General features: G+C 39.9%; 1 protein-coding gene across 2 annotated transcripts; it reads right to left on the bottom strand.

Moving 5' to 3' along the window:
* Positions 1-26,790, bottom strand: PTGFR (prostaglandin F receptor). Of its 2 annotated transcripts, none has more exons than XM_090048526.1 (3): positions 26,562-26,790; positions 24,920-25,767; positions 1-4,931 (listed from the first exon to the last, which is right to left on the bottom strand). In XM_090048526.1, the coding sequence occupies exons 2-3, from the start codon at positions 25,706-25,708 to the stop codon at positions 4,626-4,628; spliced, it is 1,095 nt and encodes a 364-aa protein (XP_089904652.1). In that variant the 5' UTR covers positions 25,709-25,767; positions 26,562-26,790; the 3' UTR covers positions 1-4,625. The 2 variants fall into 2 exon arrangements, with proteins under 2 accessions (XP_089904652.1, XP_089904651.1); XM_090048525.1 differs by lacking the exon at positions 26,562-26,790 and adding an exon at positions 26,410-26,545.
* Between the last annotated feature and the right edge of the window lie 274 nt (positions 26,791-27,064).

The following is a 27,064-nucleotide window of genomic DNA, read 5'->3' as shown; positions in this document are numbered from 1 at the left end:
CCCTCTGTAGCATAGTGAACCAAGTCAGAGCAGCCCATGCTGGCAGGCTGAGCTGCCGGACCCCCTGCCAGCTGGGTCTGCTCCAACCCAGCTCAATGTGCTATAGGCCCAGGTGCACATGTAAACATAGCACTTGGGAGCAATAAGCTCCAGTGCAATATGTGCTGGAGTTTATTGCTTCACATTAATATGCATATGTAGATGCACCCAAGGTGTACATCAATCCAATGTGCTTTTTATGATATTGGTGTACATATATAGGCTTTAATGAATTACTTTTCAGTATTTCATGTTTTCTCATCATTTTAAAATATCTTTACTCTTAACATATGTTTAATAGGTTTAATGAGACGCTGCAATTTACATACAATACATATCACTACACAAAATATAATGACACAGATATACATATAAAGGTAACTTTTTTCTTTCCTTTTTTTTACAATTCAGGTAGCATGAAATTTCACGATACATTTATTCACACAACAGAATGCAAATAAGCTTCAGCCACTGGTCAAATATCTCAAAAATGTACCTTATTCTGCAACTACTTGCACAAAATTCTCACCCCACAGGATGAAAAATCATGTCATAGGCATATTTGTGTCACATCCTGTACAGTAAGGAGGCCAAAATGAGCACTGGCACAGTACCACAAATTTCAATAAACTGCAGGCATGTCTACATGTGCATTAACGTGCTTTAGTTAATGTGCATTAAATTTAGTACCTCCATGGTGAAATACTAAGAAAATGCACATTAACCTGTATTAATGAGCATTAACTGAAATGCATGGGGCATTTATACATGTGCTCCCTAGGGGATGCTTTAATAACAGTGCCCAGAGTATCGCATGTATCAGCATCCCTGCACTCCAAAAGGTAGCAGAGGCAATTTATCTAAAGTTAATCAAGCAAGCTTTATTGAATAAGCCCAGTGAAGTTTTAAAGAGCCCCCACTTCCATTTTGAAGCTCGAGGATGCTGATATGAGACACAGGTAGCTTCAGGAGTGTGGTAATTCCCACTCTCCCGCAGACTTGATTAATAGAGTCTGCTTCAATGTGCTGAAATTACAGCTCCTTAGAGCAGCCACCATGCTCATGTATAAGCACCTATGTTTTTTAAGCAATGTTGAATGTGCCTTAGCCTATTTTAATACAAATTAACTAAACAGCACTTTTTTAGTGATGCTTTAATATGCATTAAAATAAGCTAATGTGCATTGAAGCACATGTATAGATGCACCCTCTACAATGACAATCAAAACAGAGCAAATAACCAACTGCTTAGGTTTGGTGACTGATCTGAAAAAAAATCAAAATATTTTTTGCCTAGATCTACTGAGAATTTACAAATATAGAGCAATTATTTGAAATAAAGTAGGTTACATTCAATACCATAATTTTCCATTCAAAAGCAGCACCTTATTAGAAACTCTATACTACCTTTGTTTTGGTTCTAAGCATAATACAAACACAAAGATCAAAGCTTCTTCTCCCTACCACTCTCCTTGCTTTTTTTAACAGAATATGAATAGGCATGATCAATTATATTATGATGACAGACTCAATTGTTTAGGAATTGCTTTCTTATTTTTCCTTAGTTATATCCATTGCTAAGTCAAGGGCAATTGTCTTTGTATCTAAAGAGGTCACTTATAACTTGTGAGGTATCCTGCCTTTTGCTGAAAAAATCTAAGAAAGACAGTATCTTTCAATTACTTGGGGAAAGTTATTTTTGAGTTTCTGTAGTTTGATGTCGTATACCTTCTACCTTAAGGCAACACTAAGAATTGCAGTTTTGAATCAACAGCTATATTTCTGCTTTTAAGATCAGGCAGAGGATAGGACCTGATTTCTGCTTGAATAACATGGCTTACCACCTCTGTGTTCCTTTAAAATCATAATGGCTGTGTAGTATCATGATATCTTGCCCTTGAAGAAAAACTGCACATTATATCAATAAAGTCAAAGATCAACCAAACACACTTACACATTACCAAAATCTCCTCAGGCCTGATCCTGCTCTCAATGAACACAAAAGGTACCTATACATGAATCATGGAGTGTGGTAATTACCATGCTCCAGCCAGCCTCCTTATCTCATGTATCATTATCTCTACACTTGAAAATGGCAGCAGGGGCACTTTATCTAAAGCTTGTTCGATGACCCCGCCACCATTTTGAATTGTGGGGATGTTGACACATGAGATGCTTCAGGCACTTGATTTAGAGCAACTCTCACAGCATGTTTGTAGATACCCAAAGGAGATTTTGCCCCATTCATTTAAATGGGGATAAGATAGGATCAGGCCATATGAGAACAAAATTAATGTATACAACTAATGTAATTAAAATGATTTCCACTGCATGACTAATATTTGGCATGTAATCATTTGCAATTATTATATTTAATTAAATGATGCAAGAATTATTATTATGTTATTGATTTTCATAATGCAGAACTAAAGGTTATGTTATACTTTGATATCAAATTCCCAATCCATAAAAAATAGGCCAGTAATTTTAATAGTGAAGGGCACAACTTGCCCTGCAAATCTCAAGATGTTCTCCAAGTACCCTCTAATCTCCTTGAAGGCACTCAGCACTTCAAATTGTACCTTAAAATTAGCAAAGAAAAGAACATCAAATACATCTGCAAAGAGTGAATACACCTTTTGCTCCCATAAAACACACACATGCACACATTTACCTAGAATGCGGTTTTACATGCATATACCCATTGTGTTCAAATTATTTTTATATGCACCAGTGTGGGCCTTTGTAGACAAAGCAAGTGTATTGTATGTACATTTCTGCAGATCTGTCTGTGGTATTCTAGAAATTTGCTAATGAATTTGATCAACTTTACCATTTATAAAGACTCACATGGTTGGGTTTAATTTCTTTGCTGATAACCTCAATAGTAGTCATTATCTGGTTAAGGGGTTATCAGGCTAGACCCATAATTTCCATCTGTCCTGTGGTTTATTGTGGTATAAATGGGCTACTTATAAGACCTCTTAATGAACTAAAAATTACTGATGGGCCTCCAAATATAATTGTAAATGATGAATCATCAATAGTAGGTCTATGCAATGACCTGGAAGAAAATAAAGTATTACAGATAAAGTTTGTGACTGACACAAAGTTCTCTAAGTAGTAAATAATGAAACAATGGGTCATGGATATTGAGCACACTGGATTGCTTGGTAAACTGGGCATAAGCAAACAATATACATTTTAATTCAGCCAAATCTAAAGTTAGACATCTATGAACAAAGGACATAGAATGGTGGACTCTTTCCTAGCAAGCAGTGACTGTGAAACAGTTTATGGATTATACAGGAGATACAGCCAACCCCGAGGTCCTGCGTGATGCTCTGGCCAAAAGGGCCTAATGTTACTTGGCTATATAAATAGAGAGAAATACTAGTTAGGAGTAAAGGCATTCTATTTCCTCTGTGTTTGACAGCCATGCAACTGCTACTGGAATAGTGTCCAGTTCTTATGTCCATGATTCAAGAAGCATGTTGAAAAACTGGAGTTCAGATAAAAATGATTAAAGGATTAGGAAACATGCCTTTTATTAAAAGAGCTCAGTCTACTTAGCTTATCAGAAAAAGGTTAAGATATAACTTGATCATAGTCTATAAGTACCAACATGGAAAATAAAAATTTGGTAACAGAGAGTTCTTCATTCTATGAGACAAAAGTGTAACAAGATCTTACGACTGTAAATTAAAAATGGAAAAATTAAAATTAAAATAAAGTGAAAATGTTTAACCACAAGGACAATGTACCAAAAGTTCTGATGGAGTCTGGATTGGATGGTTGCCTATAAATATGCTATAGTTCAAATATAGCTGACTTTTGATGACTGATGACTTTTAGGACACATGAACTCTAGTTGGTCCTGTAGCCTGTGTTTTGTAGGTCAGAAAAGATGATGTCCCCTCTTGTCCTTGAAATGTATGAAGATTTTTAATTACCAACATGTCATTAAAAATTACATTACAATAGGCTGTGGGATCTACTACTAGCCAACAAATGGGTTCCTCGACAACAAAACCTTCCTCTTACCTTTCCCTTGATCCCATGGTACTGGTAGCCATCCACACTCACCCAAAACCTCAGCTTTCTGTCATTGCTAAAATCAGCAGGTGATGGTGTTTTTGGTGTGGCAGGTGCTAGGATATGGAGCCAACCCTGATATCTGTCTCATCTAATTATACACCATTTTTGAAAAACAAGTTAAAGCCACTTTTTTAACTGAACCTGTTTTTAATGTGACCATTGCTTCTTATTATTTTACACCTTTTTGCTTATAAAAAGTCTCTTAAATTGGCTTGTTGTGTTCATTATTATTTTTTTGACCAATTTGATAACAGAAATGGGGAAATGTAGTTATTTATTTTTATTACTGGAAAGGGCCCATAAGGAGATTGAACTAAAATACTCAAGTGCATGCCTTGGAATAGCAGTGTCAAACTGATAAGTAATAAGAACAAACCTCTTATGATGTGAAACAAGCACAAATCACTTAACCTCATTATAAGAAGTGTGAAGGTGTTCTCAATGTATGATCATTACCCCCATTGTTTCTTCACAGACCTTATTTGATTTTATTGCCCCATTGAGATGAGTGACTGTTTATTTATTTGTTTGGAACTTGATGGTGACTCAGAAATTGCTGCAACCTTTAAAGAATTCTTGATGGAGCTCAGTTCCCACATATGCAAATTCATGATGTGCATACCACAGCATCCCCTTGTAATCTTGTAGAGGTTTTTAAGTACAGCTTTCCTTAGAAGAATATATACCCAAGGATCTAATATTTGATTCCATGTTGCCATTCGAAGAGCGAAAAGTATTGTTTCACATGTCTCCAGTGACCGATTTTCATTTATTCCGATATTGGCCATTGTCACCTGGAAAACAGAATATTTTTAAAGTAAGAATGCATCAACAAAGCAGGCTGACAAACACAAAAATGACTGAAATGATTCTTTCAAACAGATCTCTAATTTTGCCACCTTTACAAAGTATCAATGTCTTATTAATGATCCCCCCCACTGAATAACAGTTAACAACAATGTGATACTTTGCATGACTTTATCCTGAAAAATCCCAGTTAAGAATAAAACACTGTACATGTTTAACTGATGAAATGCTACTATTTCTGGGATAAAAGCTAACATGTAGCTGGCCTACGCTACAGAATGAGGAAGGGAGAAAGAAAGGAGTAACTTATTTATTAGGAGTAAATTTATTTATTATCAAATAATAGTAGAGCAGACCCATAATTTTATTGAATATGCCAGTGATCCTTTAGATCGAGACTATATATGGGCCACTGTCACCTGAGAAACAAAACATTTTTAAACATATAAGTGCTAATGTTAGAAGCATAAGATGACATTTTACGTAGAAGTACAAACCCCTAATTCTACCAACTTACAAAGCACTATTGGGTATTAATCCCAAAGTCTATAAAGTACTTTTCTAATATACTTATAAAAAGTAATCAAGAAACAGAATACTTTATTAATGATGCTGTGACTACATTGATTTATTAGATGGTGAAAGGCAGGGTCAGTCTGTTCAAGTACAGAGATCACTTATTTACACAAAGAGATTGTAAAACAGAACAATAAAAGGAGACTACTGTTCAAGAATCCAAATATTTTTCTTGTGTTAAACCACATTTAGCATTTGTAGCTGGGGCCACAATTACAGCTGCATCTGACTATAATTACAGAGCAGACGAAAGAAAGAATGTGAAGTGAGAGTGTATCTGCTTGTATGTGCATTTTTTATAGCCATCTGCAAAAGCGAACTGGACAGCCCACATAAACTGTCTGAAAGAAGCCGGTAAAACAGCAGAAGGATGGCTGGGAACTAGTAAAAGAACAGAAAAAGTCTGAGTGCCATGCCAACATAAACGGTATGAAGCCCATTTCCCAGAACCCTCTTTTCACTCTACGATTATTGGGTGCATTCCTCTCTGACAACAACAGTCCACCCATACTTGGATGACTCCCATGGCTTCTGCACGGGATCTTCTCAGGAAGGTCTTGCATATTATCAATTACAGGCCCAATTGCATAAACTTCAGTCACACCAAAGACCTCTTACTCATCATGCAACTAGTCCCATAAAACCAGTCTACCGAATAAGTGCTCTTTAGGGACGATAAAGGAAGCAGGGCTGGGCCTAGAACAACAATAGTAAGAAACAGAAAATGACGCAAGACACAAACAGACATTTCATATACATGCGCCTTAACTAATTCTACCTTAGTTTAATACAGACATATGGTTTCCTAAAATTTCTTGCCATCTCATGTCCATGTAGAGAAAAAACTCCAGCACTTCTGTTTGCAAACAACAATTTTAAACATCCAAAACTAATTAGTACTCTGTATATTCCAAGGGAACTAGATACCTTTCTGAGAAGCAGAATTTCTCTGTTCTGATTTTTTTTCAGTTATGTAGTATATTTATGCCCAGCCATATCATGTATTTCAGAATATGAAGCTATAAATTTTCTATGGCTCTTCTCCTGCACATGCAGGAGCTTGTCACTGCCAGAAATAACATATGCAGCTGTTCATGACCCCTGGGAGCCACAAAGGGAGTCTGGTGTGTGGAGGGGAGGGTCAGGCAAGATCGGGGTAAGAGGGGCTAGCAGGTCTGTGCTGTGGAGGGTTTGACAAATCTGGGGGGCAGGGTCTCGTGGGTCCATAGTGAGGGCCAGGGGCTAAGAATAGCCCAGTCACATTTCCAGGTGGGAATAGCACAGCCCTGGATCTGGGGCAAGTGGCTGGACTTTCCAGCCCCAGCGCTACACTGTGAACTCATGCAGACATTCTGGACATTGGGTTAACCCTTTCTTAAACTGGATTAAGCTCATCTCAATCTAAGTTAGTGCACCTACTCAGATGGACTAATTTAGATTGGATGCACCATTTGGATGCACCTAGATGAGCGAAGTTGCACAGTATGCAGCACTGCAAACATATTTGCAGTGCCACATACCACACAGTCCAGTGTTCTCTGTGCTGCAAGGGCATGCTGCCTGAACGTGTGCTGCGCTGGGGGTTTTTCCACAGGTTTGTTTGACCCCTGGATATCCGGTGGTCAAAAAAAAAACACGGGGGGTGAAAAAAATAGAGCAACACATGCTAGGCCAGTGAGCACTGCTGAAAAGCAGAGCCAGCCTGTCCAGAGCCACGCGCTGCTGCCAGCCAGGATCCGCACAGAAGAATCACCATGGCTGCAGCCCCGGGAGGCTCCCAGGACCCCATGTAAGGCTGTGGGGGCCAGTGCAGTGCTTGCCTCAGCCTCCCTTACCCCACCCAGGGTAACTTGCCACCTGCCAAAGCGCACATGGCATGTGCATTCCCTGGAAAGAAGAAGCAGCAGTGCAACATGCACCACCACTACTTGTCCTTGGGGAACCAAATGTCCATGCACATCTGGACTCAGCCTTTTTGGGGTGATTTAAGCCCTCTGTATGCTTATATAATTGGGTATTTAGACTGCTTAACCCTGGTTAGGTTGGTCTAAATGTAGCGCCTGTACATGCCTTTAGTAATTTCATAGATTTCATATTATAGACATTGGGGCTGGAAGGGACCTCGGAAGATCATCAAGTCCAGCCCTCTGCCCCAGGGGCAGGAAGTCAGCTAGGGTCAAAGGATCCCAGCAAGATAGACATCCAAATGTTTCTTAAAAGAGTCCAGAGTAGGTGCTTGCACAACCTCTGGAGGAAGTCTATTCCAGAGCCTTGGGGGCTTGGGCAGTAAAGACATTTTTTCTTATGTCCAGCCTAAAACGGTCTTGAAGGAGTTTGTAACCAATTTGACCTTGTCATCCCTTGGGGCGCTCTGGTGAACAGACATTCCCCCAGATCCTGATGCACACCCCGATGTACTTATAGGCTGCCACCAGGTCCCCTCTGAGCCTGCGCTTTTCCAGGCTGAAGAGTCCCATAGTTCTCAGCCTTTCATCATAAGGCCTGTTCTCCTGCCCTCTGATCATGAGCATGGCTCTCCTCTGGAACCTCTCAAGCTTTTCCACATCCTTTTTATATTGTGGAGCCCAGAATTGGATTCAGTACTCCAGCTGCAGCCTCACCAAAGCCGAGTACAGCAGGAGGATGACATCCTGGGATTTGCCTGAGAAGCATCTATGGATGCAAGCCATTTTTTTGCTCACTTCACCAGCTGTGACATAGCATTGGTGGCTCATATTCATCTTGGGGCCAATTATGACCCCCAAGTCCCTTTTGGCCATGGTGCTAGCAAGTGTAGCACTGCCAAGCCTATAAGCATGCTGCAGGTTTTTTTACCGCAAGATGAAGAACTTCGCATTTTTTGGTGTTGAACACCAGCAAGTTTTCATCCGCCCATTTTCTGAGCCTGTCAAAGTCAGCTTGGATTAACAGCCTATCCTCAGGTGTGGATGCTTTACCCGAGTTTGGTGTCATCGGAAAACTTGGCCAGTCCACTTCCGATACCAATGTCTACATCATTAGATGTTAAAGAGTATAGGCCCAAGTATGGAGCCTTGGGGGACTCCAGTGGTCATGGATCACCATGATGATTTACTTCCATCTATTACCACTCTCTGGGTCCAGCCTCAGAGCCTGTTTCCCAGCCATAGGACTGTGATGTAGCCAAGGCTACAGTTCGTCAATTTGTCCATGAGGAGATCATGGGTCACCAGATCACCACTCATAAACCCCACCCCCATGCCAGCTTCTGCAGACTGTTACTACTCACCACCCCACCGCCAACGCTGCTGCCCACAAATTGTCCCCCCAACCCAGTCTTAAGAGGCACCAGTTGTTCATGTTTCCTTTGTTGCCTCTTGGGTAGCCTTCATAAGCCTTCAGATCCTAGAATCCACTCCCATAGGGGTCACTAGAGGCAACTAGTTGCTGAGAAGCAAGACTTATTAGCATAGAAGCAGTACAGCAAATATAGTTCCACTGCTTCTAACTTGACTATCTCTGTTTTCTTATGAAATGTGAGCGTACCCTGTAAGTCTGTATCTATGGCATTTTGTGTTCTAACAAGCCTCACCATAACTAAAGTTTTTTTTATATTTGTGGCCAACTTTCAGTATACTTATCAGTATGTTATCATTGTCACTGGTGCATTTGATTAATGCAGTGTTATATATCTCCCCAAAGCCTTGTGGAAAAAGTTTGTACTCCAGTCTCTATATCTCTACCTCATGTACAAAAAATATTTTAAAACTTTGCTCTTCCAAAAAATTCTGCAACTAGCATTATTTACAAGACCATACATAAGGCTGTGACCTGCTATAGGTGTAAACTGACCAGAAGATGTAATTGTGTAGTATTTTATCAAGAGTGAAATTAACAAGGAAGAAAGACACCCAGGGGGCCTCAGGGGTCAGCCCGCCTGGACAAAGCCCAAGGTCTCAGCTCACTCGGTGCACCTCTGCAAAGAAAGAAAGAAAGAAAAGTACATCTTTTATCTACAGTTATATTTAATGAGAACTGGGGATTATAAAAGAAGTGCTGACACCTATTTACTTCTACCATCACTATAAAAGTATCACAACACATAGGAGGAGGATGTAAGGCACTGCTGATATAATGCAATCTGTTTCACAATTTCGTTTTTTATTCAATTTCTTTATATTATTCTGTTCAAAAGCAAGAGATTTCAACAGAAATATCCCATAGCATGGATTTTCTACAGCCACCTAGGGAAGTGGAGCTTCCAAGGGAAGTGGTGCTTGCCCCTACCCTGGGGGTCTTCAAAAGGAGACTAGACAGCCACCTAGCTGGGGTCATTTGACCCCAGCATCCTTTCCTGCCCATGGCAAGGGGTCAGACTAGATGATCTGCTTAGGTCTTTTCTGACCCTACCAACTATCAGACTATGAAACATAAACACAAACTTTTGTTGTTTATTGTGTAGGAATATATTGTAGTATATTACTGATCAACGACTTGCACTTTTTTTTCTAATAATCTCTTCCCATTTAAAAAATTCTGGGTCATATCCTCCACTGGCATGTATGAGCAAATTATATATATATGAGATATGCTCATTTTCCCCAGTAGGCAAATTAAAACCAAAAAAAAAGATTTCATATAGAATTGTGGATTTTAAAAAACCTAACAGGATAAAAAAAAAATCAGTAAAATTCTTCTTATAAATAAGGATTACTTGTGAGTAAGGTTTACAAGAACAATTTACTAAAAAATAATAGGCCTTATTCTCCATTTGACATTGCTGCAAATCCAAGAAAATCCCATTAAAATTAGTTGTGTAACAGCTGCATTGGAGGCAGAAGAGATGCAAGAGCCTAGATTCCTCATCTCATGGAAACTAGAATAGAAGCACTGGAATCAATGAACACGGGTCAAATTCCACCAACTGGAAGCCTGGCTAAACATGTGTTATATATATAAACAAGTATATGGCTGCTAACTATCGATGTGTACTCATACATATATCAACTTGTCAATTTTTTCTTTTAAACATAGCTAGCTTGAAAAAAAGCTGTCAGACATTATGAACAGTCTTGTGAGACTATATGGTGACTGGAAACACAGAGCTCTGGAGATCTGGCATTCCAAATTAACAAAATCTTAATAGTAAATTTAAAAAAGCATTCTAATATCAAAGGGTGAATGAGGTATTTGGCTTTTAAAAAGGAAATAGCCAGACTTATAGTCCTGGGGCTGCATATACACATTCAAATGATTGGAAGAACATTTCCCAGGTTTGTTCTCCTGGTAGAAAACTTACCCAGAAAAATCTAAACAGACATTCAAATACTGAACCCCTGAAGACCAGTGAGCCTGTGCTGAGGCTACAAGTCAAGGGTCCCTTGCGCATACATCTCAGCATGCTCTGCAGGCTCCTCAGTCTGCCTGATGACAGATGGCAGCAGTACAAAAGCAGCCTTGATTGGCTGACCTAGACTGCTCAGGGCTAGCCTATGTTTTTCTGCTGCACAATGTAGGGATTGTGAAAGAGGCATGTTCTGCTCCCTGCTCAGTTGAAGCAGCAGAGTTCAGCAAACAACACATTGTCTCCCTTGGAGGTAGGAAGAAGGAAAGCACCCTGGGGTGCTGGATGACTGTGCTGTGGCTTCTCTCAGAAGAAAACACATATATCCACTCTCCCAGGAGAAATTCTCCTAGGAGTGATTTAACCCTGCTTATTTCCAGGTTATTTTGCCCAGGGAGAAAAATCATGAACATCAGTACACTTATGGTTTCTCCTGGGGTAGCAGTAAATTTACCAGGAGTAACTGAATGTTTGCACATAGTCTGTGTCTAAGGCAAATGGACAGGAGATTTAGATTCTAGCCCTGATCCTGCCATAGACTTCCTGTGTGACTGGACAATTTATTTGGTATCTCTGAGATCAGGTTTCCATCAGTAAATTAAAGCTAAATACAGCTCAAAGGACTATTATAAAATGAGTATCATTCATATTGGTAGGCTGCTTACATATGGCACTATGGTAATGAATGGCATAGAAAATTCTACATAAAAGTTCACATTTTTCCCAGTAAAGATTTTATTATATTTTTGTTGATTGTTGAATCTGAGATTTAGGGAGACAAAGGATATTACTGCATTACATGGTATCTCTGTCAAATACTAAATATGTTCTCAGAATACAGAATTGGAGGTTGTGCCAATTATTATATTTCAGAATTGGCAGAACAAATCTTATATACATTTTACACCAATATTTTTGCAAATAAATTTCCCCAAGTTTACATCGACATGCATTAAAATCAAAACAGGGCTATATTGCTCCTTACTGCCTGGCAATACAGCTAATTTTGAATTACCAGATACAGAAAATTCTTTGATATGAGAGTCTGCTGCTTTCATGACTGCCTGAATGTTGTGGCTGCATTGTATTTACTGTTTATGCCGTTAAAGCTGGGGTAGGCACAATCCAGTTTACAGGCCGGATCTGGCCAGCGGTGGACTCTGTTGCCCAGCAGCCCCTGCCTGTGTGGCTGGGGTCAGTTTCCATGGAGACCCCAGCTTTAGCCACACTGTGATAGCATGAGGGTGGAGTTTCCATGGAAACTGGCCCCAGCAGCACTGGCAGGGCATACGGCAGGGTGGGGAGCTGCTCCAGGCCCAGACTGGGTTCTTCCAGCGGTTACAGCATGGTCTGCAGCCAAGCCAGAGCTACAATCCACTGCCTCACGCCCATGCCTGGAATGTGCAGGCTGAAAATCACGACTCTGCCCTGGCTCCAGACCATGTTGTCACCGCTACAATTTCCCAACCCATCCCTGGAGCAGCTCCCTGCCCTGCAAGCGCTGCTAGGACCAGTCTCCACAGAAACCCTGGCCCCACGCTTTCTCAGAGCTGCTGCTGCTGGGGTCTCTATAGAAACCAGCCACGTAGGCAGGAACTGCTGGGAAATGGAGTCTGGCCACTGGCCGGATCTGCCATTTTGCCCACCCATGTGTTATGGTCTATTTCTATATCCTTTAAAGTCACTGTTATTTTTATCATCTGTATTTTTATGCAAATGTCTTAGATAAAAGAATATATTTCTGAATAATTATTCATAAATAATGTACTATACATAAAAATGGAAGAAACACCTGAAGAATTTATCAAAATTATCCCCTCCACCTTCTCCAAAAGTTAAGTACCACGCATCCTTGTATGCCTATTCTACAAACTCTCCATAAAATGGCCCATCTCCACCTAATCCAAAGTAGTACCGCATCTGCTTTAGGTTAAGGGACATGAGTTAAATCCCCAGTGACCTTTAGAGACATAGATAAAGGAAACCTAACCTTAGTTATAATTTATGTTTATTGTATATGCATCTTCAAGATTGGGAAACTCAAGAGATTTGAAATTATTTTAAATATAGAGGCCAAATTGTGTGAACATAAATTAGATTAGTGTAAATCAGCAGGTACTCACAGACCCTATAGTACATTGCTGACTTATAACATGAGCAGATCTGGTCCTGGGAGATGAAAAATAAGCTTTTTAAACATTGCATAAAACTGCTAAACTGCTGTAAAAAAATGATTCACTTTTATGCAAATAGTTTTTGGAGAAGTGTTTGTTAAAGGTTGTATGCTAGAAAGAGCAAAATCAGTGAATCACTACTACATTTACCCATCTGGAACGCATAAATTACAACTAAACATGTTTCCTTTTTTAATTGTTGGCAAACGGATTACATTGTTAAACTGTTTATTCTCTTGTTACTGAAGACAAAAGAGAAAAATTGAATCCTCAGTGAAGAGTGATACATTTTTTCTTTCTTTGAGCTCAAATTCCAATGGATCCCCAAATTCCCAGTAAACATAAATGCTTATTTAATAGAATCATTTTTATTACTGATTCACAAAATCAACTGCAAATCCTAAAATAAAACACCTTATGAAACTATTTTATCTTCTCTTCTAATACCCCATTATAATTTTCCATATAATGCTACAGACAAATGCACAACTATGTGCATCCAGGATAGCACAGGGCCCGTCCCCCGCTACACATACCTGCTCTAATCTTATACATTCACAGGCTTGGAAACTGTGCCAGTGACTGGTTAGGTCATTAATTTCTGCTTCTCTAGTCACAGGATACTCACAACATTCTGCAAACTCAGGTTTCAGGCTTTTTTAGGTTCCCAATTCAGGAAACCCATTATGTACATGCTTATCTTTATCTCTGTTAAGGAAATCACATTATCACACCCATGAGAAAGGGTAACTGCCCACCTGCAAAAAGGGACCTCAACATAGTCCTAGTGTTTAATTAAAAGAAAAAAAACCCTAAATAAAACAAAAAAATAGAAACACATTAGTGCTTAGATGTATTATATACACGCTCATTAACTTTGTCCAAGTCCGTAAAGAAAGGGCCCTCAGTCTGCTCAATTTACAACAGTTCATTAAGTTTCCTATAGTAAACTGTTTCTGCAGTTCATGACCTAAACTCCTTCTACTATGCTACTTTTGATGGTTATTGTTTTTATTTATTGTTACAAATAGTATAGCAGTTAGTGGAGTCAATACAGTCCTCATTTTGCCAGGCACTGCACACACAAATCAGAAAAAGATAGTCCCTCTTCTGACAGCTTGCACCTATACTACAGTGTGTGAATACTGCAATGTATTGCAATTAAAAATACCGTGTAGGGCAGGGTGGCACCTTAGAAAAGAACTGCTTCAGAGAGGCATGACCTTTCATATGCAACAACGTACTTCATCAGATCATGGGAATGAACTTGCAGGAAAAACAAAATGAAAAAAAATGAATATTCTGCCAAAAACTGTTTCATAATTAGCACTTGTTACCCCGGATATATTCAGACGTCAGGAATTTACAGGTTTTTAAGAGTAGTTAGCTAAAGTACAAAACTAAAGTGAGGATTTAAAAGATCCTCTCTCTCAAAAGTACAGTCTTGTTTGATGTAGCTTTGATAGACAAAATTAAGGAGCATCACCTGTAAAAATCAGAATTTGACAGTAATCCAATTATCTGTCCATAATAATAAAGAATGGATAGCACAGAAATAGTATAACACATTAGTTTGGAATATGTTGTTTTACTGGGATTACATAGAAAATTGAAAAATTTTTAAAGACTTGAGCAGGGTTTGAAAAGTTTTCTGTCTAAATGAGTAAAATCATTAGTCAGAAGTAAACAGTAGTCCTGGGTGGAGAGTGGAAATCCTATTTTGCAAAGGATTTCAAGTTTCCAAAATGTGCTTTTGTTATGATGCAAAACAAAACTGGAAATTTCAAAATTTTCCATTAGATTTTGAAATTATTTGATAAACAATTTTCAACTTTATTTTACGCTACAAAGTTTTAAAATCAAAATAAGATTATTTCCCGCAAAAGAAAAATGGAATATTTTGCTCTAAAATTTTCTAAATGGGATGTTTTTACATTGTCAAAACTTTCTTTAACTCTGTTTTTCTCCTGAATGGGTTTTTAGCAAAATCAACCCATATCTGTGAAGTTGATACAATTTTGATAGAAATGAATTTTCTGACAGAAAACTGTTCCATCTAACTTTTCCCAAAAAGTTCCAGTAAATAAAATATTTCCAGGAAAAATAAATGAGCAACTGGAATAACACTGACTCAAAAATCAGTAGTAGGAGCCAATACTAGTATTTGAGGATGCTTGTCTTAAAAAAGCACATTCTTAAATTGGTAAGTGTCTAATTAAATTTAAGTTCTTCTGCTTGTCCTGAGTCACCGAACTGCTGCAAGGGAAAATGATCTCTGCTAGTCTTCATCTTCACTACCAACTTGTTGGTGTAGGGATGGCCTCCAGTGTCTTGCCTGTCTTCTGACTGAGAATTATCCTCACTATAACTGCAGGACTCCCACGTTTGGGAGCAACTGGTTTTAAAGAGTCTGCAAGTATACCATCCCCCAGGATATATTTAAAAGCATTCAAAAAGAGTTTGAAAATGGAAATAAATGCTACCTAAATCCATAAACAAATAAGCAAGCTAAAAATATTTTTCATTTATATATTATGGTTTGCCTAGTCTCTGCAACCCAATTCTCTCCCATACATGTACGTTAAGTCATCATTTATCAAAATCCAGTACCTTTCAAGATTTATCATATATGTCAATATTTTATACAATGCAAAAATACAGCTATTCAAAGTCACTACTATGTGTAATTATGGCTGAGAAGAATATTGTACAGTTATGTTTCCATTATAAGTATTTTAGTACTGGGTATCAACAACTTTCCTCCTATACATAGGTGGGTCCTCAGGAAATTCACTAGATACTACATTTATATAAATTGATATAAATCCAGTGAAATCAATGGACCCAAAGAGATTTCTACAAGTTGAAAATCTGACTAATGATCACATAAGAACGTGTTTGTGAATAGATAATAGATTGTTGTAAATGCTGGTAATTTTTTTTACATGCATACAAGAATTAACAAAAACTGAAACACTAATTCAATCAGCAACTACACTTATTTTTGTGTAGCACCATATCACGTATGTATGTGTGCAAATGTGAACAGACATGCACATATAGTATTATGTTTAAATAATTATGGCTGCTGTGGCAATTTGACATTTGTGTCTAATTTGATGGAAGTTTACCTCACATTTCTCAAAAAAAATCTCCAAATAAGCAGAGAAGTTACCAAACAATAAAAAAACTAGTTTTGCATTAGAGGCAGCAGACAAAATAGAGACTCTTCCAGAAATAGAATTTAAAAAACTAAAACAGCAATTTATAAAAAGATGTCTTGTTGACCATAGCAACAGGACTGACACAGCAAGTCACCAGTAATAAACCTTCAGTATATTAAGAGTTCATTTAGACAAACTCAAGCAAGAACACTAATAATAACTGAATTATCCTCATGGTAAAGAGTATATTCTGAAACCTGGTTAACAATCAATAGCACATCAGATGAGGAATCCTCACTGGAGAAAAGTTTCATTCTAAGTAGATTAATAAACTCACAACAGCTGATTTTTTTTTTCACTATAAGAACTTAGGAAACACTATATTCCATCTCACAGATAATCCTATTTCAGCTAATAGAAAGGTCTGATGAAGAAAACTCTGACAGATTCTACTGCCTAAAGATAAAGAGCTAGATCTTGGTATGTTTTTTGCTAGCAAAAGCCTTTCTCTTCACTCGATAAAATTAGCTCTCTGTGAAAGAGACAGACTCTTGAGATAAGCTTCAATTAGGACCAGGCATCAAATTGGTTAGCACAGCACTTAGACGTCTGCATCAGGTTAGCATGTTTCCTGAATAGGCTTGCCTGCTGTATTGCCTTGTTACAGAATTTGGCACTAAAATTATAAAATCTTCGCCTAAAGTAATCATAAGTCTTTATCTACCTCCTTGTGGTAGAGAAAAGGATCATGTCCACCTACCACAGTTTTCAAATGGCTCAGGCTAGCAAAATACAATGAAGACTCAATAATAAAATAATATGTATCATCTGCAACTATATTTTAAACCTGGGATTCTGCAGAACAAAAATATTAATGGGACTGTCTATGGCTCTAGGTTTTGCTACAGGAACTTCTTTAAAAGTATTCAGATTCAGGCTTAGGCAAATACATTTTATATTAACACCTGCATTATTCAGAAACATTATAAATAATCAAACACCAATTTATCCTTGTTTAAATAAAATGATAATGCTTTTCACTGGGGTGCAATGTTCCCTGTAAAGTTCACCTAGGTCACATAAAATAAGATACCCTTTCTCTATGGAGTATTCTGTTCATAATGCCTGCACTCTCAAATGCACACTTGGAATTACCAAAAATGGCCTGCCAGAAGGCACAAGGAAAGAAGAACTACCCAAGGATAAACCAATTTTATTTTGTATGGACAATAAAAGGATATCACCAATATTTGGAAAGAGAGAAAGAACAGAAAGAAAGCAGCATGCCCATATACATGTGATAATGCTATATATCATTTTATATATTAAAACATATTAGCAATAATACATTTTAATATTAATATATTGCATTATATATTAATACATTGTTTGTATGTATATTATCATAGATATATAAACATAAGCCAATCTATAACAGATTTAATCAGCCAATACATATAAATGTGATATAGAAAGCCAGATTGCAAAGAGACAGCTCAAGGCTGGTGTGGGTATAATTTGGATATAAAGGCAGTGCAACATCATTAAGTACAGACATCAGTACATACACACAAGTACCAATCTCAGATGTAGAGAAGATTCTCTAGAAAGAGTGGTAAAATGCCTTATAATCTATCATTAATAACCAGGGTCCAGATCCTCAGTGATATAAATTAACTCCAGGGACTTTCCATTACCTCTGTCAATTTATATCAGTGCAGATCTTGACCACAGTGATGAAATAGTATGTGAAGCAACCCAGAACAATTGAAGCAAACTGCACTACAGCTCCAAACCCTTTTTAACATGGGATCTTCCCTTCCTAAGCCAAAGGTACTAGGAAAGACAGTGCATGCCACCCTACCCTCAGAGAGGTACCCCTAAACTAATGTCACTCTGAATGGCCAGCACCAGGCAGACAGAATAATAAAAATCTATTCTTGAAAAATAATCTGTTTTTATTATAAGTTGGATTAAATTGATTTTATTTTACTATAATAAAGTTATCTTTTTAAAGTAAAATTTGAATTTAATACAAAATATGGTAACATCTACAATTATTATAATCCCTTAAAAGCATTGAAATAAAATTATATATGCTCAATCCTTGAGCCTTTATCAAAAATGCAGTTACAGACTGCATGTTTCTCAATACTACGAAAGAACCAGAGAAAATACCACTTTGTTTCTTAAGTCAAGCTATATAAATATAGTACAATGGGCCATGTATGGTATTAAAGGGGACCAAGAGCTGTGCATCGTGTGCAAGAGGCAGGGAATCATCACAGCTATTGGGACCTGACCTCCAGGAGGCCATTCAGGCAATGGCCACTATGTAGTTCATCAGGATCTAATTATTAGCAAGGAGCTAATTATCTAGCAAATAATGCATTAATCACTATTTTCGAATACCTACAAGTAATAAGAATCTGAAAATATTAAGTTATGCACTTATTTAAACTAAAGCTTTCCATGTGCTGGTTTAAATTGCCCAGATTTAAATTAATCTACCCGGCAGGTAACTACAGACACTGGAGAGGAGGCAGACTGGAAGCTAGAAGGATCCAGGAGTTGTAAAAACACTCCACTATATATGACAAGGAAAAGTTAGAGAAAGCTTTGAGAGAGATGCAACTAAAATAACATGGCATAAAGAAACAGATCCCCAGTAACTCCATTTACCTGAGGGCGTCATTCTACACTGCAGCCATACAGGATCTCAGTTCCCCACATCACACCCCTGCTAATATACAGCCCGGTTGCCTGTCTGTGATTGTAGAGCATATCCTCACAGCCCTATTCTTGTCTCCAGAAGGAATTAAGCACCTTCTGGTAGGGAAGTATAAGTCACTACCTCACTGGAAATTAGGTAGAGCCATGAATATTATTAATTATAGTAATAATATATACGACAACCTAAAGGCTCCAAACAAGACTGTGAATCCAGTGTGCACTGCACATGCACTTACAGCCTTCAGTCCCTGTCCCAAACAGCCTTTAGGCTAAACACTGATTTAGCACAAAAGAACAAGCCAAGTTCCTATTCTGCCTCTTACGATGTCTAAGTTTTTGCCACCGCTAGCCCCAAAAGGATGTACCTCACGCCTCAGGAATGTGATGCTATTTCTCCAGAAAGATGCATAAGTTTCCCATTCTCTCCCTGGGAAGCAATGTGCCCACAGAGACAGATTTTTTTCTCCTCTGTCAAGATCCATTACTCTCACTCAGGCAATGAGCAACCTTATTAGACTTCAAGAGAGGTGGGTAAATCTCCCATTCTCTCAACAGGCTGTCTTCACTCATGCCCTTCAGTCCTATCAGGGATCTAGCTTTCCCAACATGCCCTAACAGCCACAATGACTCTTGCATCCCTCCTGGCCCAACTTCAGCAGGACAGATGGGTGAGACCCTTAGCTCTGCACATTCTGTAAACAAACGTATGGATATGCAATATTTGAGTAAACTGATTAAATACTGCAGTGATTCTCAACCAAGGTACTAGGGCATCCTAGGGAGCAGTACCGTGGCAAGGAAGTTTGACACCCAGGCAAGCTCACAGCAGCAACCCATTCTCACTCCACGCACAGAACCAGGGGGCACATGCCCCCCCCCATACTTGCCTGGGATTGCACTTGGTGGCAAGAGCCAACCTAACCCCAGCCCCATCCCAGACCCCTGCAAACGAGCCACTCACAGCTCCATCCCGCACTCTGTCCCAGCAGGGCAGCACCTGTCGGTACCCCTTTGCTTCGGCACCTGGGGCAGTCACCCTGCTCACCCCACCCCTTCCTACGGTACTGCTAGGGAACCAACAGATCTTTTGAAGGGTGCAATGAGGTATGAGGAGATAAGTTAAGTGTAAAAGGACAAGCCGATAAGCTAAGTAGATAAACTCAGGCTTGTCCCTGCCTGAATGATCCCCCAGCCCCACTGCGCAGCCCCTTTGCAAGGGGACAATCGCTGCTATATATAAATTAGTTTTTGAAATGGGGTGCCACTCAATTCACAAAAGTTACGCAGGGGTGCCTTGAGTCCAAACACGTTGAGAACTGCATTACTGTCTTTTAGAAAACAGATACAATTAAAGTAACGAGCAAAAAATAAAAACTGTGTAGAGCACATCCTGGGCCTTATCCTTAGGCACATAAGTCTAAGCCTACTCTACCTTGCTCAAATCCCTAAAAAAATTACAGTTAACACAAAACATGGATGGGTTTTTCTTCTTACTGCTTTACATGCCTTCGTATTGAGGCTAAGCTCCATTAGTAGGTGCACAACATTATTACAGCTACTTAAGAAACTAACAGGTGGAACAGGCTCTGCCCATAGAGTCCACATCACACTGGACTGGATTAAAAACAAAACAAATCTAAAGAAAAAAAAGAACCCCAAAACCCAAGACATGCAGTCACACTAACATGTGCTTCCTTCTCCTGCTTTGTCTTCCCCAGCTTTGCTAGATTCCTAAGGCATAAGTAGAGGCTGGAAATGCTATCTAGAGAACTAAAGCTCCAATTGTTTTAGACATCTGCCAGATTTAAACACTAGAGACCAGATCCTATTCCACCTATTACACATTAGTTTGACCTCATTCTACCCTGTTCAATTCCCTGAATAACAGCTAATACAAAAAATGGATGGACAGCCTCCTGCTTTTCTTGACTTGGTCATAAGGCTAAGATGATGGCATGTTACAAAAGTAAATGTGTTAACATTTAATTTAGAAATAAGCAGGGTGAAATAAGATCACACATTAGGTACCTAATCGATAGAACAGGATCTAGCATATTGACCTAAATTATTTAATAAAAATCCATTAAACAAGTGCATAATGTAATATAAATATTTGATTTGATATCTGCAGAATGATTTGCTTGAGCTGATCTCTTATTTATTTTGCTGTATATTGATAATATTCTATAATCCAAAAATTCACTTGACAAGAACATATCCCCCAAAGGTTTTGAGTTAATGGAGCATGTAAATGGGGTATTTGTCTCATACATTTTTAAATATTATTTGCCTAAGAGAAGATAAATTGTATTAGAATATTTGGATTTCAGCTGCAAAAGGAGGAAATGAGTAACTTACACCAAGGAGTGCAACTTCGATATACAAAAGATAGTGTTTTGAATAATGGCTTTTCAGACAGATGTCTGGTTAGAGGCATTTTACCATCTACTGTATATATCTATTTGCAGGATGGATATATGAGTGTGCTTTGTCCTGTTTTATGAAGACAAGAAATAATGGATGAAATAAAATTATACTTGCTCCACTTTACTTGTTCAACTCCATTAAAATTAGAATGGGTCATTAGCAGAACAGCAGAAGTTGATCCCATCCAGACAAACCTAAAACGTAAATTAAGACGGCAAACACAGCACTAAAGAACTTATCCTGCAATGTGCTGAGTGCGTTCAACTTCTACTAAAATTCTTCAAGTATACATTACTTAATAAATATATGCCTATTTTGACTAGAAAAAGATAATGAAACTTATCTTCGATTATCCATTTATAATTGTATTGGGTCACAGTCAATTTTGCTATTTGTATATCCATTTAGGACAGCTGACTTCTTTGCCTGACTAAATATTGTCTGGAATGTCTGATGTCCCATCAGCTAATACCGTTCACATACTACTGCACCTAGACCTTTATTATTTCCTCTGATAGGCTCCATTTTCTTAGGCTAAATTTCTCTCCTGTTTCCAAAAACATATTCACATTCTGTGTATGCTTCACCACGCTGTACAAAAAGTAATTAAAGCAATATTGTGTTTATAATTGTGTTCACCTTTCCTGAATTGAATGGTTTTTAAAATAAAAATGCATCTATGGCTAAAATACTGACAGTTCAGTGAATGAACTTTTATATACAAAGTCCAACTGAAACAGCTAAAGATGATAAATAGGTATTCACATAATGACCCTACAAAGACTTAGGCAAGTGTTTAACTATACACACAAGAAACTCCACTGACTTCTAGGGAGCTACCTATATACATATATTTAAGTAAGGTTTAAATCATAGTCATGACCCAAGGCCATCAAATCCATTACTGCTCATGAAAAGGACATAATCCCATAATGGAACAAATGTCACACTATTAAACAAATATGCTGACTCTGATAACACTTTGGATTTTAGCCAAAAACATCAATTAATTTATACATCCTTAAATAATTTTCTTAGCAGCCGGAGAAATGTAGCTAACTATATTAAAGCTCAAATGTATGGGTCTCTAGGGCTAAATCATACGTTAAAATTATTTGTATTTTTTATCCCCAAATGACCTTTGTCTTATAAAAGACAGCATAATAGTTGGTGAAAATTTGGCATCTCTTGGAAAAGGGAACACAGAGCGAATCCTGAATACACAGAAGGATGGGCACAAGTAGAATTGTGAAGAAAATTTACACAGCACCTGTCAGACCTATTCTTGCTCTAATCACGGCTATTTGTTCAACGCCTTTGCAAGGATGGCATTTACAGTAAGTTTCAATGACAAAATTAACTATGAATACTTTTATAGCATAAATAAGCTGAACTGAGCCCCAATACACAATTCAGGATAAAGCTTTTCAGTAAAGCAGTAAATCATGTTACAAGCTACACGATGTGAAATGTTTTAATCAAAGCAGCGCAGCGATTTCAAAGTACTTATGGACACAAATATCTACCTACAAGCTTCCCAAAAAGATGCATGTGTTCTATAAAAATGAGAGTTCCACGGTCTTCCTCCAGAACACAGGAAACATAAAGGCCGCAGTAAAGAGAAAGATCGAGAGAGAGTGAGAAATAATTAGAGCAAATGGAAATCAGTTATAAAACTTATGCAATAAATAATGAATCTCTTTCGAACAGTTTATCCGCTGACAATCAAAGTCCTTCTGGAATAAAGAAATTACAAACTTTAAGGGCTATTATTTTTTTCTGAAAATAAATATAGGGTGTGAATGATATTTTTGAGTTTCTGACAAGCAAACCAATCAGTTCAGTTACTTCTCTGGAGAATCATGTTCTGTTTGCCTCAAATCACTTTCAAGAATGACTGTGTCCATAGGCATAATTGTTCATTATGAAAAAAAGCCTATACTATATTATCCTGAAGATATATCATCTATTCTATATATACACAAGAGGCATGTCACTGAGAAAAATGTTACATAAAGCCAATATTAATTAAAACCACTTTCTAGTACAAATCAATAGAAAAAAAGAAGAATTTCAAGTCCAACTGAAGTTAATGGTAATGTTCCCACTGACTTCCATAGGACTGGTACTTTTCCAGGTCTACATTATGACTCACTATAACTCACTACTACTTCATCGAGTATGCTGCCATATACTAAATGTTCTAGGGACATATCTACACTACTTCTTAGCTGGCTAAATTATCATACACTGAATTCTGTGTGGCTGGAGCAACACTGTGAATAATGCCGAAGATACTTGTTAAACTTAGCTCAGGCACTAGACCAAGGTGGGCAAAATGGGCCTGGGGGGCTGGATGTGGCCCGTCAGGCCATTCTTTCCGGCCTGTGGGGCCCCTAAAAAATGTAGAAAATTCATATTTATCTGCCCTGGGCTGCCTGTCATGCAGCCCTCGATAGCTTGCCTAAACTCAGTAAGCGGCCCTCTGTCCAAAATAATTGCCCGCCACTGCACTGGACTGTGGTTCTGCAGCTTAGATATACCCTCAGCATGATTTGAATGACTCAAGCTTCCCATCAATAAAAACTCCATTGCTTCAATGTGTGTGAGAGTTTACAGCACACTTTCTAGGAGATGAATTAAGGTTTGGTTTTTCTCCTGCCTTAAGCTCCCCACAAAGTTAAGCTATTTTCAAAATAGTTTACTAAGTTGAGTCATTTTCAGACTCTTTGAACATGCACAATACCTTCTTGGGCACAGCCATATAATATCATAAGAAACCTACAGAGATTATACCATACAATAATCCTGTGCATCTGACACAGATTTCTGACATGGTTCACACTGACCTGACTAACACTATCCCAACAAGAAAAATAACTGCAGCCTGTAGCATATATTTTGGGAGATTTTCTGGGAGCAGCAGCTGCATAGTACCAGTCTGCAGCAAACTCTGCTAGAGCCCAGACTACAAGTATATCAAATACTCATTCCTAAACCAAATGTAATTAATCACCTATCAACTGCTGCTCTTTAACACAACTCTAAGTGGGTTTTAATGGTACGGATTTCACTGAAATAACAGTAACAGCTTTTAAACCATTACCTTCTTTGTCATGACTTTGGACTTTGTTTAATAGACCTTGTACCAAAACTGAGTACTTGCTGGGGACCAGCAAGCCTACAAAATCATATTTTCAGATAGGCCTCTACTGGCAATTTTGGGGAATCTCCCATTTTTGCATTAGCATCAGTGCTGACACCAGTTTGGACTGGCTACCAGTGCTCAACACCGTGTCGCAATAACAAAAACAGGCCCTTATGCCTGTTAATTTTTTTTATTACTACCAAATCTATTTCAAATCCTGTCAGAAAGGGAAACAATCTTTGTTGCAGATGCACTGGTCCTACTATCACACGCAATGTGCTTCAGGAAAAATAAGATGGCCGTGAAGTAAGATGTTAAAATGTGCCTTGTATTGTTCATCAAAGCTCGTCACTTTTAAAATCCTGCAGATAAAAAGGACACATTTCAGACAGATGCGATTTAAAAACTGTCAAACACATGAAACTCTTACCAGGAACGGACTCCAGCAAATGCAAGACACGCACATTATAGCCAATAGCTGAATGATCATTTCAAAATGATGAGATCTGCCTTGTCTTTGTTGACTTTTAAATTTAACTCTTAACAGAGTAACTCCTGTCACTGCATTGCACAAGAATGAAATGGCAAGGGCCAGTAACCCAAGGCAAGAAAAAAGCAAGAGATAAAATCTGTCTTCCCAGTCCTCAATATGTTCTGTTTTATAGAAACACCAGGTCCGTGATGCTTGAATTTGATAGGCTCTCAACCTAAGAACAGGCAGAAAAGCAATAAAAACAGCAAAGAGACATACCACAGTCAACATCATTTTCACATGTTTAGAAGTCATTTTTGTAGAATGAAATATTGGCTTAGTGACTCCAATGCAACGTTCAACCGCCATCACACTACCCAGAAAGAGAGGGCACAAACCAAAGAATACCATACATATGCCAAAAACACTGCAAAGAACGTTTGACTGATTAAATCGAATCCAGTCTTTATCAGATGCATATACGAACACTGCAATGGTTCCATTGATGAGATGGCCAAAGAGGTCGGTGACAACCAAGCCACTTGCAAAAAGCAAAAAGGATGCTTTTGATTTCTGCCTAAATCTCTGATATGCCTTCATGAGAATCACTATTGCCAGACTGTTCGACAAAATCCCCACTGTCATGAAGATTACGGAAAAAAATACCGAAATCTTTTTCTCTGTGTGGCAGGTCGTATTTTTAAAAACTCCGAATCCAGACGGGACCGGCGGTTTTGAACCATTCATTGTTGGGAAAGGAGACGCAGAACTCAGACCATTTCAGCAGCCGTGTGGTCCACGCGCATCTGTAACGTTCAAAGAAAACACACGCGCGTTACAAAGGGCGGGCTGCTGTCCCGGAGCCGAGGCTGTGCTCAGCTCCAACAGATGTGCCAGGTGGCATCCCATTTCAGGGCTCAACAGGCATCTCTGCTATTGTTATGGTTCAGGGCCAGACGGGAGGTGCTGCTAAACGCCCGTGTTCAACTGTTACACGCACATCAATCCTGCTGGGAACATGTTTCCTGCCCCTGCCCCTGAGACCTCCCGAGCGGAGCCCCTCGCGGGGCGGCTCCCGAGCATCCTTCCTCCGGCCACAAAACCTCGGACAGCTTCCCCACGGGGGAAAGTGCTCCCCAGGCGGCGGCTTTCCTTTCCGCCGCCCCGCTGCCAGGCAGCCTTTCCCGCCGGCGCGGCGGGAGGCCGGGCGGCGCGGGACCGGCTCTGGGCGAGGAGCCCGGCTGCTACGCGGCGGACGAGACGACGAGAAGCCGCCGGGGACTGGGCGGCCGGGGCCAGCGCGGAGCGGGGCCAGCGCCGGCAGGTCCCGCCCCGGGGCACGCGGCTGCGGGACGGCACGGCCGCCCCAGCCCTGCCCCGCCCCGGCTCGGGGACACGTGCGCCCCCGGCCCGGCCCAGAAAAGTTTGGCTCCCGCGGCCGCCCTCACCTCGGCCCCCGGCGGCGCCGCTCCGTCCCCGGCCATCGCGGCGGCGGCGCCGCTCCTCCGCCCCGCCGACCCCGAGCCTCGCCTCGCCTCGCCTCCTCCGCCTCCGCCTCCTCCCTCCGCCGCCACGTCATGCCCGGGCATCCCCCGCGCACCTGCCCCGGCGGAGAGCGGCTGCCGCCCGGCTCGTGCGCGGGGCGGTCTCCGCGGGGCAGCAAAGCCCCCGCCCAGGCACCGCGCGGCTGGGGCGGGTGAGGGTGGCCGCGCGGCGCCGGGGGCGGTGTCTCGGCTGCTGGTTCTCCACGGCAGCCACCGGTGGGTCCTCGGGTCACAGAGCCGCCGGGCTGCCGCGGCCGCGGAGGCAGGGCCCTCCCCATCCAACCCGCCCCATACGTCCGGCCTCTCAGCCCTACGTAAGACTACTGCCAGCCCCACCACAAGGCGGACCGAGGTGTAGGCAAGAGGTGGTCCAGCTGGAACTGAAGAAGGTCCCGGTCTTCTCACAGCTCATGGGGCTGGCCGTAGCGGTAACTGGCGCTGCCTTTCTTTCCTCAGCCAGCCCAGAGCTAGCGAGGCCGTGGCTACCACGGCACAGGGTGACACAACTGCCCACCCTAAGGACGGGCTCCCAAGGATGTCATGTCATACTGTAGCTCCG

The sequence above is a fragment of the Crocodylus siamensis genome, chromosome 5, assembly GCF_052110815.1.
Source record: "Crocodylus siamensis isolate JL-2025a chromosome 5, ASM5211081v1, whole genome shotgun sequence".
In the NCBI taxonomy this organism is placed as follows: domain Eukaryota; kingdom Metazoa; phylum Chordata; order Crocodylia; family Crocodylidae; genus Crocodylus; species Crocodylus siamensis.
This window is presented reverse-complemented; position numbering and strand designations above follow the sequence as displayed.

Coding starts and splice junctions, on each gene's coding strand:
- PTGFR (XM_090048526.1), bottom strand. CDS start 25,708: ATGAATGGTTCAAAACCGCCGGTCCCGTCTGGATTCGGAGTTTTTAAA. Junction 4,932..24,919: donor TTTGCTGGAGTCCGTTCCTG/GTAAGAGTTTCA, acceptor TCTGTTTTCCAG/GTGACAATGGCCAATATCGG.